Here is a 13704-nt window from a genome sequence, read left to right as displayed (position 1 = left end):
TGCATGTTTGATATTTTCCATAAAAAGATGATTGAAAAAAATTAAGAGGCTTCAGCAAGAAGGAAAACTGATCATTTACAAAACAGATCAAGGTTCAAAGAAAAGAAAATGAATATAATTCAAACTAAGTTCTTTAACGGAAATGCTAATTATTAAATATGAGAAAATTCAACAAAAACGCCTCCTAAATTTTTTCAAAGACATTATATAAATAAAATGAATAAAGCCTATCCCATAAATCACATGCATGCTTCAAATTGTGTTCGTAGTCCAAGATGCAGATTTTGCCTCACTGTGGTACTAGGCAAACAGCACAAGCATGTATACCACAAATCCAACAAATAGCAAAATGCCCTAGCATGAAGCAAGGATAAAATCATGAAGCCAGTGCCTTTCTGTGCCTCCACACTTTGCTGTCACTACTTCTGCAACTGAGAAAACTACAGAATGCATCAGAAGTCATAAAAACTACGCAACCACAGGCTTCTGAGATTCGTTCTCTTGGGGACTCTGAATAGATGAGATTCTCTACCTACTAAAGTTTAATGTGAAAAAAATGATACATTTATAAGAGACCTATATGACATTAAATAGCAAATCTATCTATAAATAATCACCTTCAGAAGGGAAAGAAATGGTGTTTATAAAAAGCGAGACATGGATGTAAAGGGGATCATCGTGATGACTCGTAAGTAAAGGAAAATAAAATAAAGAGGTAACAAAATTCATGCTTCCCTAGGCATTTCATTCAGTCCAGAAGATGGAGCGACACTCCTAGAAGCAATTTCAGAATAGATATGTCTTTATTTTTCCCCAGACAAACTGGATGTTAAACAGAACGACAAAGTATATTTGCTCTGGGACACTGAAGGAGCAAAAAGGAAAAAAAAAAAAGACAGGAAAACCTCTTGGTAAATGACATGTAACTGGTCAAAATCCCTCCAAATAGGCTGACTAAACCTATGACAGTGAGTCCTGCAATACTATGATTCCTTCCAATTCTTTCCAAAATTTTGTTATAAAAATCCATAAAACTAAAACAAATCTTATACACAGTATAAGGCAAACACAGGACCAGCTCTTTAAAGTTTAGAAACACTATGCAGAGCCACCATCAGTGACACTACTTTTCATCACAACTGAGCGCCACAGGTGTCATAAAGAAGCCTGAGCTGTTTTCTTAAAGACCCTTACAAACTACTAAGACATTAAGGGATAATCAAGATTTGGAATGTAATTTTGAATCAGCATCTAAAGAAACTACAAGGAACAGATTAGCGTGACAAAGCTTTGTACACCTGGCCTGTCACTCTGAGAACATTTTATCAATTGTGTTAAGAAAGAGTAGCTCCTAGACACATACTGGGGGAAAAAATCCCCATAAAATATCTGAGAACCATTTTTGTACAAAATCATGTTTAGTAGAAATAAGTTTAAATAAACCACAACACTATTAAAAACAAAATTCTGAGGAATCTAATAAAAAGCCAGCATCCGTTAAAACCTGGATCAAGCAGCATTACAAGATTTACATGCATGTTCATGCTGATATCAGTTTTAAACTTCCTTCAAAACCGTCTGTGCCTGGTAGCTCACCCTAATAAAGCACACAAACTCTTAACTGCCAAGAGCTTTTTATCAAGTTCCAAACAATCCATAAAAATGAACTGCTTTCACAATAACCCAAGGAAAAATGTCGATTCATCATCTGTCCACAAGAAAGGCATACACAGAAGACTACAGAGCAAAAACAAAAGTTTATTTTTTCCGTTATAAACACATTCAACTCTACCTCTGTTCTTACAAGGAGAGAACAGAGAGCTGACAACCTTGGGAATGCTTCCCAGGAACAAAATCCCTCAGAGTGACACACCCTCCCCAAAAAGAGAAGGGTCAGCACCCCTAAGTTGAAAAAGGCAGTTTTCTTTTTTCCTCTTCACGTAAGCATTTGAACCTTACTTTGGACCAGATTCTAAAACCATACAGTACCAACATTTTGGATACTTCTGTAGAGGTGCAAAACAAAGGAATACATTTATACTAAATACACACCCAACCTACAAGCTCTGAACAGTTTTCATCAGGTTTTTCAAACAGCGTTGTTCGAAAAAGAAAAAAATTGCTTACTTTCAAACTAAAGTAAACGGAGATGTGCACCTGAATCTCTCATGCCCATGAACCACAACTTCCAAATTTAAAAACTCTTAGATTTAATTTTTAAATTTAAACCAAGAGATATTCACCCACCTTTTATGATTTAAACAAAACCCTGTATTAATAAGTCACTGAGCTGAAAAGCCTCCAACAGTACCAGGCTGCTACTCCACTCTTTCCTCTTTTCTCTTAGAGAGAATCAGTCATACCCATCGAGATTATGTTTTTATGGCAGAGAAATTGGTTTCTCATGGAATGCCCATGAACTCCCTCACAGCCCTCAGTCACCTTACAGTTAGTCACGGCTGCGAAATCAATTTGTGTCTTAGTTCCAAACCAAAGCGCTTAAATCTGGCACATGACAGCTTCAATTCTCTTGACTAGCTCTTGTTCCAAGTGGCAGAGTCTCAGGACAGAAGCACAGATCTAAATTTGCATGGAAGAGCTTCACAGAGGCGTCCCTGAGCTGGACACACGGATCTCTTCTGAATAGGAAATGCACCTTATGTGCTGAGCCAGTAACTCTTCCAAGCTTCTTTGTAATCACAGCACAGCTAGCAGAATTTTGGTGTTTCTTTTCACAACCTAAATGCACTTAAATGCTTCCAGACAATACTTATTTGAGAATGACTCATCTGTGCGTGTTAACAGACAGGTTTTCTGTGTAACTTTGTATACTAGAATAAATAGAAAAATTAGAGATAGTATTCTGAAAGCAAATTGGGAAAATAATTGGATATATACAAAACTTTAAAAGGAGACAAAATTCACTTTAAGAGCAAAGAACTCTAAAATCAACAATCTAATTTTTTTCCTAGTAAACACCACACACACACACACACACACACATACATAAAGCAGTGATCCAATTAACAACTGAGAAACTGGAATCTGCTACTAGGGACCAGATGAGAGGGAATCAAGAGACTGCAGAACCTTCCTTGAACTCCTGGAGGCTATGACTACCTCCGGGAGAGCAGAAGCTGAACCGGCTGCAAGTGCTAGGTCCCAAGAACTCTGAAAATCCAAAACTTTAGTAAGTTTGGCACAAAATTATTTGGTAGTAAAACGAAATTATGAGCTAAGGTTAAATGACTTATATTTCTACTTATCCCACTTTGTGAATGCTCACAATGTCAGTAGTGTGGAGACATTCATACTGTGAATACGGAGGGCTGTAGCAAGTATACACAACACAATGGTCACATAATGCAAACCTTTCCAAAACCTGAGGACTTATGCATTCTAAACACACCTGGACGCAAAGGTGAATCTGAAACTGAGGCGACAGTATTGCAGCCCGGCAGACTAGGATTTTAACAATGAAAATAAAAAGCAAATGGAGACCATGGCTTTCTTCATCGTGTGTAATTCAGTGAGATTAAAAATGAACTTTGATGATTCATCAATGGTATTTTTTTCCTGTTTTGGTTTAGTTTGGTACTAAGAATTAAAACTTAGGCCCCCACACGTGCTAAGCAAGCGCTCTACCACTGACCCCTTATCTCCAGCTCTGCATACTTCTCCCTTACTGTCCCTTACTATTCCTTAGAACACCAGAGATACAATCAGCTGGAAGCACACTGCGCCAAAGTACAGCTAACAGTTACGAGACCTAAAAAGAACAGTGCTGGAAGCATTTTAAAAAAGCGTAATTTAGCAGGTACTCGTGGTACCAATTCCTGTGGCTTCCTACATCATACTATAAGACACATGTAAACTCACAGAGTGCTGGCAAGCGATGGGGACTTGTAAGGACAGTAAGCGCCAATGCATGTATTAAAGCTGACGTCAGAAACAAACTCTCCCCAGCTTAGGAGGCAGAGCACAGGATCAAGCGTCTATAGCATTCCTCCCAGCATTACTGATGCTCTGTTCTGAGAAAGTCTGGCGGGGAGGGGAGAATCTCTTATGTTTTACAGGGAATACAGCAGCATCTCTGACATCTACCCACCAAATCTAGTGCACCCTTTTTCCAACTCTCAAGAACAATGTCGTCTCTGGGCATTTGCAACTATCCCCCAAGATTAGGAACGGAGTGATCGTACCAAACCACTGATCACACAGCAAAAGAAAAGTATTAAAAAAAAATAATACAGTCCATTCTCTAGTACCTATGCCTCCAGTAAAATGGCCAAACATATTTCTCTGTTGAAAGACAAGGGAAGAAAGACAATAACTGTATTCTATTCACTAAACCTGTACCTAGTTTTCTGTTTGTCTCACACATTTGTAAAAAGCAAAAGGTCAGGTTCTGCCTTTTCAACCTGAACACCCAAACCAATCTTTCTGATTTTCCTGTAGCAACGCACCCGTTACAGCATCACATTCAGAAGACACCAAACAGTTGCATACAGAGAAGAACACAATTTGCAGCATACAAGTATTCAAAAGCACTTACTGTTCCCACACGCCTTCTGACATTATTTGAACTGAGTGTTAACAGATCCTAATAAAACTGTAACTTTTGAGGGGTACTGTTTTCACTTACTTCTCTGGGGGGAAAAGTCTTTAGCTTTACAATAGTCTCAAGTTCTTCTCCTATGCTGATTTGTAAGCAAAAGGTAAGATTACTATGAATATCAATTTCTTCTTATAATCAAATAAAAATGACAACTTAGTATTATATTAGAATTATTACAACTGAAGTAATTATCATGACAAACATATATGATCTTTAATGTTTTCTCCAATCCAAAATAGTTATTTTCCTGGAATTCCAGGCTAATTAGTACTGAGAAAGTAGACGGATATAAATATAGCATAACCTGCTAACAGTGACATTCTACTAAGTAGCAAAGCAAGGGTCCAGACCGTCTTATTTCTACACTAGGACTTTTCAAACCTAACAAAAGAATCTTCAAATCTTGTTACATTCAATGTTCTGATTCCACATCTCTGGCAGAGGATGGAGGAGGGCGAATGGAGCATGGAGCAACATGCTGTACTTCCCACAATTCTACCTGTGATACACAGACAACAGGCCACCCTACCAGTAGCAAGGGTCTATCTACCAAGAAAATACCAGATTGAGCCTATGAACAAGGGAGAGGTTACCAGCTTCTCATTTAAAACTCAGGCTTCCAGTTTTACATTCTTCAGGGGTAACCTGCGAAACTTTTTAAGCACCTGATCTTGGGTTTTATCTGAAAAAATTACAAGCTTAAAACTCTAATACCTACCCCAATTAAGGCATTTCCTATATTCAAAAACTATCTCCCAATACCCTGTCTGCATCACAATGCTAAGGAGTATTTTAGAAGCATCCTTTGTACTCGTTTATATACACAGAAAAACAGGGCTAAGTGAGAAACCTGCAGTCTCTAAGGCAGCGCCTGGAAGACGAGGTCCACCCTTTCAGCACATACACTCAGTGGTCATGTCAACAGGTTTCTATAAAAGCAGAGCAATGTCCACACAATTTTCTTCCAACTTTACCAGCATTATCAATTATTTATAGCCTAATCTGAGATCTGGATGGCAAGGCTATAAATTTGAACAAAAAATAATTGCATCTGTGCCGGCTGATCTTGGCTGATCTTCCCGAGCAAGCTGCTGGGTTTGAACTCACCTAGGAATGCCCCTGGGGGCACATCTGTGAGTGTCCTTCCAAAGAGACTTAACTGAGACTGGAGCCCTATCCTGCCTGTGAGCAGCCGCACCTCGTAATTCCAGAACTGAAATACTGTCTATCACTAGAGATAACATCTTTATCAACGTTCTTAGTGCCAGGAAAAAAAAATTACACAATCCAAAACTAATTCGATACCTGAGCACTGTGGATTAGACCTAACTTAATGCTAACTAAAAGAAGATATTTAAGAAAATCCTTCCTAATCTGAGTAATTTGGCTTTTTTTCTGAACTTTCCTGGATTTCATTCAACTTTTTTTCTGAGATACATAGATACATTTCTACCCCAAAAAAAGAATTAAATCTGTCACATCCTTTGACAAGCTTGCTGAAAGAAAGAAGAGAGAAAGACAGAGAGAAAAAGGAAAGAAAGAAAGAAGTCACACCCAAAACCATAATGGTATTCTGATTAAATAACTATACACAAAAAGCCAAATGTATTAGGTTTCTTTTTACATTGCAGACAATATAAACCCGCAGATCTTAAATGTACTTATGAATATGTAATTTCATTTGTCAAGGTAGACTAAACAAAGGTTAAGTTTAAAGCATACAATCTCCACAGGCTTACAATGAACATTTATTTAAACACCTACGAATTTAAAGAACACTATGATGTTCTTTCCTAGATCTGATAAGAAGGCAAAAAATACAATACAAATTTAGACTTCTCTGTCAAAATTCTACACTTCCGGCACTAAACACTCAATCTAGAAAGTTCCTACCCTAAGTAAGGAGTAGACCTTCCACACAGAACTAGACATGCCCATGTATCTGGTCTTTTTACATGTAAGACATACAAGAAAAAAAAAGCCTAACTTCAAATGCCCAGAAACCATTTACAATGCCCACTTCTTGTCTAATTACTTATGCAGCTTCAAAGACACGCAGATCCTAAAGGAGTAGAGAACTGAAAGACATCATCAAGCACAGCAAGGGACAGCAGGCACAGACAGCTGTGCACACGCACGCCCAAAGTCTCACCACTCCACCCGTTCAGTGGCCAAATGCTGAGCTCTGTCTTTGGACTGGTACACAAGAGGGAAAATCCAGAACAAACTAAGCTCTCTGTCCCACAAAGTGTCTACTTTTCTAAGACAGTCCTCAGTGACCTCGCGGAAGCATCCCTGGGTTTTCTGTGAAAGCTGGGTCCTTCATCACCACAGACTCTGAGGGCAATCGACACACATCTACCACGTTCTGTAGGTTTATTCTGGTCCCCCGGATTGTGCTCTTTGCAGAAAAGCCAACCACCTTTAAAAATGTTTGATCTTACATGAACCTTTAAATATCTGAGAGTTTTGTACTAATCTTTACATCTCTCATAACGGGAAAAATAATTACACAAATTGCAAATTAAATGCTTCTTTCAGAGAGTAAACTTAACTTGACCTTTCCTAAGTGAACACAGATTTGACACACCATTTGGGAGGCTGGACTTCAATTTACTTATTTTCAAAGCAGCAAAAATATAATATTACTCACTCACAATTAGTTGTAAATTTTCTAGTAACTAGACTAAATGGAACATTTATTAAACATAATCACAATATTATCACTTGAACATAAGAGCAAAATTTTATGCTCTGCTAAGCTTTTAAAATGCAGTGCACAAGTCACACTGTCAGCATGTCATTTTAAACTTGCCACAAGTAAAGCTGCGAGTGGCCAGTGGCTACTGTATTGGGTAGCACGCCTCCTAAGTTAATACTGCGGTTGGACATACCACTTTCAATAAGCAAAACTTAATTCATTGAAAAATTCAGAATGAGGTCACTTTATCAACAGATCTAATAATGTACAGTTAGAGGTCAGTGACATTTGCGTCCACAGCTGACTCCAGAAATGTGTCCAATCAACACAAGTGATCACAGAATTTGTAGCAGAAACAGATTAAACACTAAAGCATTTTCCTACCAAACTATAACATCACCTCAACTGCACCACACATACTCCATCATAAGCACCTATCCCTATGCAAACTATTGAAATTGATCTCAAAATGATAATTTCATAAGCCACATAATTACTGTTCAAAAATCGAAGTATAGTATATAAGATGAACTAAAAAACCTGAAAGATTTTTGTCACTGGCTACTTTCGATGCATCTTAACATTATTAATCACAACCTTAAATTACTCTACCTAGGTTCCAGACAAATTCTTTCCACGATTACAATTTACTTTCTGCTTACTAAGAATTTTCAAGTAATTAGGACAATTGCTTAAAATGTAAATAATTCCAACAATGCACCCTCCAGAAAGCAACAACTGAAACTATTAGTTTATCACTCAAAATCTGTACTGAAGGCGAGTGACCAATAGATCAAACAGAAGCAACTACACTCTTGTTTACTGCACTTATATTTTCTAACACTGCATTCAGCAGTTTCTAAATTTGGAAGGTCAGTTCAGATTGCACACAAACAGCTCTTTAGAGCTGAAAATGTTAGAAATCACCGAAGTATAGCTGTGCACAGAAACGCTCTACAGACAGGCAAGCAAAATCATCACCGGTCACGCCAATTTCAGACGCCAAAATCCTGTGTTTGTAAGTTCACAATCTATACATGCCAAAGAGTATCTTTTCTCCCATTTTTATTTATTTAAGCTAGATAATTTCACTTTAGTGCACTCCAAAAAACAGAAAACAAATGAAGTCAGTTTTTCAGGCTGCACATATATCCAGGCAAGATCATTACATTAATTTCTCAATGTTTTTCCACAACTCGAAATGCAAACAAAATGTGTTTCTTACCTGCAGTTGGGAGGAGGATCAAGAGTGATTTCAGCTAGCTCCTTCTGAATTCTGCGAGTGAAATGAGAACAAACAAAAAGGATCTGAGGCAGTCTACAGAATAACCGGGGAATTACACTGCCCTCTACCACCACGCAGTTAAATGCAAGGCTGGCTTTGCCTTCAGTAATGCTAACATGGCTGCTTCCTCTTTGTTCTCAGAGGCATAGCCCAAATCCCTTAGCAGAAACTTTGCAGCTCTTTTTCTCACGTGCTACCGTGAATAAGTGTGTCATCGCCACCTGTTTGGAGAACTAGTCCTTTCTGACCACTAAGTGAAGGATACAGAATCTAATAAAAAACACGCTTTACCAAAGAAATTCTCTGTTCAAGCTTATATGCAAATGAGAAAAAAAGGGAGGAGGGAAAACACCAGAGAATTTGACAATGATTTCAAGTCACTTTTTACTGAGCTAAAAATTAACAGGCTGCTACAAGAGCAGAGGAACAGTTTCTGGAAATAAAATTTTATCTGTCAGAAAAGTTTAGAATTTCTAACCATCTTTGCCAAATGAAAAATTTCAAACTGGCACTCCCATTAACTCTGACTATCATCCCTGATTTTTAGACATACCTTTAAAGTTCTATAAATTTTCATCAGGAAAGAAGATAAATACACAAACTCAAGCTACAGACAAAAGGCAACTCTGACATTCTTCGAAACTAGGATGTTTTCAAAACTTGAGACGTGTTTAACACAAGATGACAACAAACTGGGTACTTTAGATTCTTTCAAAGACTGTTGCTGCTGGTCAATAAAACATTCTAAAGCTGTTAGCATTTGATTAGTGGTCAAAATCCACACAGAGAGTTTGAATTATGATAAGAATGTAACATTTCATCAGTTTTTGCATTTTTCTTCCTTCATTTATGGCCAACAACAACAAAAACTCAGCAGAACACCTGTCCTGGGTGTTGCTGTGAGCACGTTTCATTGAACTGCTAGTGTTGCCAGGCACCCCAACACTACCACCACTCAGTCCCACTGGCACAACTGCTTGTCATCCCAGAATATAAAAGTCAACAGAACACAACTGATCTTTAGCTTGGACTCAGTCATTTTCCCCTGCTGCTGAGTTAACCCGTCAAACATATCCACAAGTTTTATGAGTCAAGAGGAAGACCACAATGACATTGTCAGCCACCGAAAGATATCTAAAACTGTCACTGGCTACTTTAAGTTTTATGTGTCCTCCCAAGAAGGGGGAATAACAATAATTAGCACAGTTACACCTGTGCAGTGAGATTTAAAAAAGTCTTGTTCGTTCAAACTGTGGGCCAACTTAAAACACACTGTAGGACCTGCTTTCCAATAAAGCCAAGCCTGGTATTTACCAATTCTCCAGTAAATATTACCATATCTGACCACTCGATTGATGGCGAGAGGCACTGCTGATCTCCAGTTTCACTGAAGCACGCCTCACAGAAGGAAACCTCTCCAATGCCCCATCTAAATTCCCTGGCCAACTCCTTCATCTGTCAGAACCAGCCTCAGCTCTGCTGGAGACACTCCACACTTTAGAGAGCAGAGCAGAGTCAACAGGGGTAGGGAGGCGGCTTCTATGCCACAAGCAGAATGACAGCTCCTTCAAGTTCAACCACATGGGATGGAGAAGTATTTCCGAAGGATGGCCACTGCTGTTAAACCAACAAAGCCAGCGGTGGGACAGAAGGCCACCTGCCCAGGCGTGCGCCCTGCCCTGCAGGCGGATGTTACCTCTTAGCGCTCGTGGATAATTTAGCAGTCGTTTTGCTGGAAAGTTTGGTGTTTTTCTTCTGCTGGGTAGCAGAAGGCTTCCTCTCCTCCTGTTCCTCAGGCTCTGGAGCTGCAGGGTCCCGCTGGTCGGCATCTGAACTGCCACTGCTGGTGCTGGGGCTCTCATCGTCCGACCTCTGCCTATCACTGGACATCTTGGTTAAGTGATCTCTGGGAAAACTTCTAAGGAGAGAAGGGACCGTGGAGAAATGTTAAAAATCTTCCATATAAAAATAACCCAGCAGCATGCTCCTCTTTCTGGAAGCCCCTAGGAGAGTCTTCTGTGGAAAGGGATTCGAAAGTCCCCATACTCAAGGTACAGCAAGGTTACAGAGGCTGATGTGTCTTCTGAGGCAGGCGTTGAGGGATTTACCAAACTCAAATTAGAAAACCCACTCACATTTTCCCCCACCCCTCAGACAATCTATCAATTGTCTACTTTCTCAGAAGGCATGAAACAGATTTGCCAGGGAACTTGGGCAACGGGCATTAATAACATATGACAACTGTAAATAACAGATCTCGCTGAGAATGTTCAGAAGTCACTAATATAGTCTAAATATTTACAGGCTGACACCGGTCTGAGCTCCCAAATCCTCCTTCCCAGAGGGAAACATACCCTGTTAGTCGCCCATATGCTTATTTACGGTGGCGGGTCCTCCCGTGCGCACCGAAAGCCTTTGAACACACCACTCAAATTTAAAAAAAAAAAAAAAAATTCAACTGGCAGCCGCCCCAGCGCCGTCCCCACGGCCAGCGGCGAGGATTCACCCGGCCAAGCCGGAGCTGCCACCCGGGGAAGGGCAGGATCCGAACTGCACCTTCTTCTGCAAAGCTCCCGGTGCCACCGACGTCCCCCGCTCAATTCCTCCCTCACCGACCGACATTTTGTGGGGGGGGGGGTAGAGAAGAAAAAAAAAATCCGCAAAGCGGCCAAAAGCCCGAGGGCAAAACAAACAAACAAACAAAAGCCCTCCCCCACCCCCCACCCCCAGAAGTGCAACAAATTGGCGCGGCCCGCCCCGGGGCGAGCGCCCGGCCACGCAGCTCCGCGGTCCTTTGTGGGGAGGGCCGCACAGGGGACCGCGCCACTGCGCCCGCCCGCTCGCCCGCCGGGGGATGCGGGACCCGCCGCCCCGCGCCGCCGCCTGACGAGCGCGGCGCCCGGCGCGAACAAAGCTGCCGCCCCCGCCCCCGCCGCCCCCCACGCGGGCCCCGGCCCCGCCGCCTTTACCTCGGCCGCCCGCCCGGCCCGCTCGTGCGCCGCTACGCTGTGGGGGAGGGAGAGCGCCGTGGAGCCTTCCTTGAGGAAATGGAGGCAGCTGAGGGGGGGGAGAGAACCGAGGGGGGGGAGCGGGGAAAAAAAAAAAAGCTGCCGCCGCCGCCGCCGAGGCTCCGGCCCGGGAGTGTGGAACATCGAAAGTCGCAGGCGGCCGTGCAGTGCCGCGCTGCGGCCGGAGGGTGGCGCCGCCCCGCGCTCCGGGAGCCACGGTGGGGTGGGCGCTCCGCCGGCCGAGGCACGGACGCGGGAGACCCCCGCGCGCTCAGCCGCCCGCCCGCCCCGGCTGGGCTCCTCCCGGCCGGCCGCGCAGTCAGCAAGTTCCGAAGAGCGAGAGCGAGCGAGCGCGTGCGCGCGCGGGAGGGGGGAGGGGCGGGCGCGGCGGCGGCGCGCGTGCTCGCCGCTCGCCTGCCCGAGGGAGAAGGGGGGGTGCGGGGAGCGAGCTGCTCCTGCGCGCCCCCGCGCGCGCGTCCCCGCCGCGCCTTCTTCCCACCGAGGGCGGGGTGGGTTGGAGGGGGGGGGGGGACAGATGCGCACGCGTCCGCCCGCCTGCCTGCCTGCCCGCGCGCGGCCGGGACAAAGAGCGCGGCGGGGACCGGCGGGCTGGCCCCTGCGCCCTTGGCCGCCGAGCCTGGAGTGCGGGCGGGGGGGTGGGGGGGGAAGGCGGGGGCGCGGTCTCGCGGGGCCGTGGGTGGCTTCCGGCCTGGGCCCGCCTCCCGAGCAACGCTGCCCATCGGACTACCCGCCCCTGAGGCTCGGGAACCCGGGGTGGCCAGGGGGATCCCGTACCTGAGCCAGGACTCTGGCGCGTGCCCGGGGCTTCCCCGGTGCCCCGGGAGGCACGAAATGTATGGTGTTATTGGGGAGGCCAAGCACGCAGGCCAAGGAAAAGCTGCTGCCGGCCCCTCTGTGAGCTGAAGGAAGTGGCAAGGTGCAGAAGCCCAGGGCTCTCAGGGAGGTGGAGAGGATTTGGCAACCAGGGGACCAACCTCAGCTCATCCCTGGCTCCCATCCTGCAGTGTCGCTGCCAAAGGGGACTGCCCTCTGGACGCTTGGAAAACTTAGAAATCCCAAACTCCTTTTTAAATGTCCCGCTCAAGATGTACAAAGTCGATGAGGGAGTTAGGGGTGGGGGGTGCTGACATTTGTGGCAGCAGGCTCTCCTTTGCACAAGAGACACCAGTTCTGGACCGAGAAGCCCTGGGTGGATCTGTGACAGTGTCCTCATAAAAAGTTTTAGATAGGGGTCATGAAGGTTGCATTACTCTTGCGATTCCTTCTGCACACACACTCTAAAGTGGATGCCAGTTTTGCCCCAAGCACAAAACAAGTGCAAAAACTTCCTGTTTGCAGCTCCTGAGAACATGTTCCAGTGATGGAACCTCAAAGGAATTTGTGCATTCCTCTCCCACAAGTGTCCAGGGGCAGGTGTGCCAGGAGAAGGAGTTCGCAGAGGAAGCAAGAATGGCAGCGAGAGCCAGGGCTTGAGAAAGGAAAAAACTGTGTGAGCCAGCAGACTATTTTTCCTCCATATAGAGAAGTTTGGGTAAAAGAGCTACTCAAAACTATGAGTCGCATGTGTGACTTTCCAGAGACACACACTGGGCCACCTTACCTAACGTGCTATATGGTGGTGTATGCTAGACACACACTTCTTTCACAATCTGTTTCCAAAGCCAAGTCTCCTCGCCTCCTTCCAGGAGTTCCATGACCAGAAGAGGACCCCATTACTGAAGTTCACCTGGATGGGAAGAAAGCAGGATATCCCAGTGAGGACAAAGTCCTATCTCCAGAGGGATTGTGATCTGTCTGTGGATCAACACACAACCACCCTGGTTTGAGTAACCGGGTACTGGTGGGCAGGGCCTGAATCCGCAGACTCCCATCTTTATATTATATGACACGCTACAGCCACAGTCAGCCAGTTTGGAGGTTGGGCATGGTTAGGACGCAGCATTGGTTCTGTGTAAAGGTAACTTTCTGGGGGAAATTCAGTACCCTAGAAATAGCCGGAAGGCCCCAAGGCTAATGGGTAACGAAAATTCCATAAGTCTTCGGTGTGTTTGGATCCATGGAGTCCCAATCA

The 13704-nt window shown here is 43.9% G+C and overlaps 1 protein-coding gene across 2 annotated transcripts in view; it reads right to left on the bottom strand.

Moving 5' to 3' along the window:
- Positions 1-11886, bottom strand: part of Ube2e3 (ubiquitin conjugating enzyme E2 E3) — a 52606-nt gene extending 40720 nt beyond the window's left edge. Inside the window, exons 1-3 of one of the 2 annotated variants that reach the window (XM_041639758.1) lie at positions 11574-11886; positions 10301-10522; positions 8545-8595 (exon numbers count right to left, since the gene is read on the bottom strand). In XM_041639758.1, coding sequence (XP_041495692.1) covers positions 8545-8595; positions 10301-10494 — 245 coding nt within the window. In that variant the 5' untranslated portion in view covers positions 10495-10522; positions 11574-11886. Of the gene's footprint in view, positions 1-8544; positions 8596-10300; positions 10523-10958; positions 11249-11573 lie in introns of those variants that run through there. The other variant, XM_041639759.1, reaches the window with a different exon arrangement.
- Between the last annotated feature and the right edge of the window lie 1818 nt (positions 11887-13704).

The sequence above is a fragment of the Microtus oregoni genome, unplaced genomic scaffold, assembly GCF_018167655.1.
Source record: "Microtus oregoni isolate MIOR12 unplaced genomic scaffold, Mior012 000060F_ref0000265, whole genome shotgun sequence".
NCBI classification, from domain to species: domain Eukaryota; kingdom Metazoa; phylum Chordata; class Mammalia; order Rodentia; family Cricetidae; genus Microtus; species Microtus oregoni.
The sequence above is the reverse complement of the archived record's forward strand: the minus strand, read 5'-3'. Positions and strand labels throughout refer to the sequence as shown.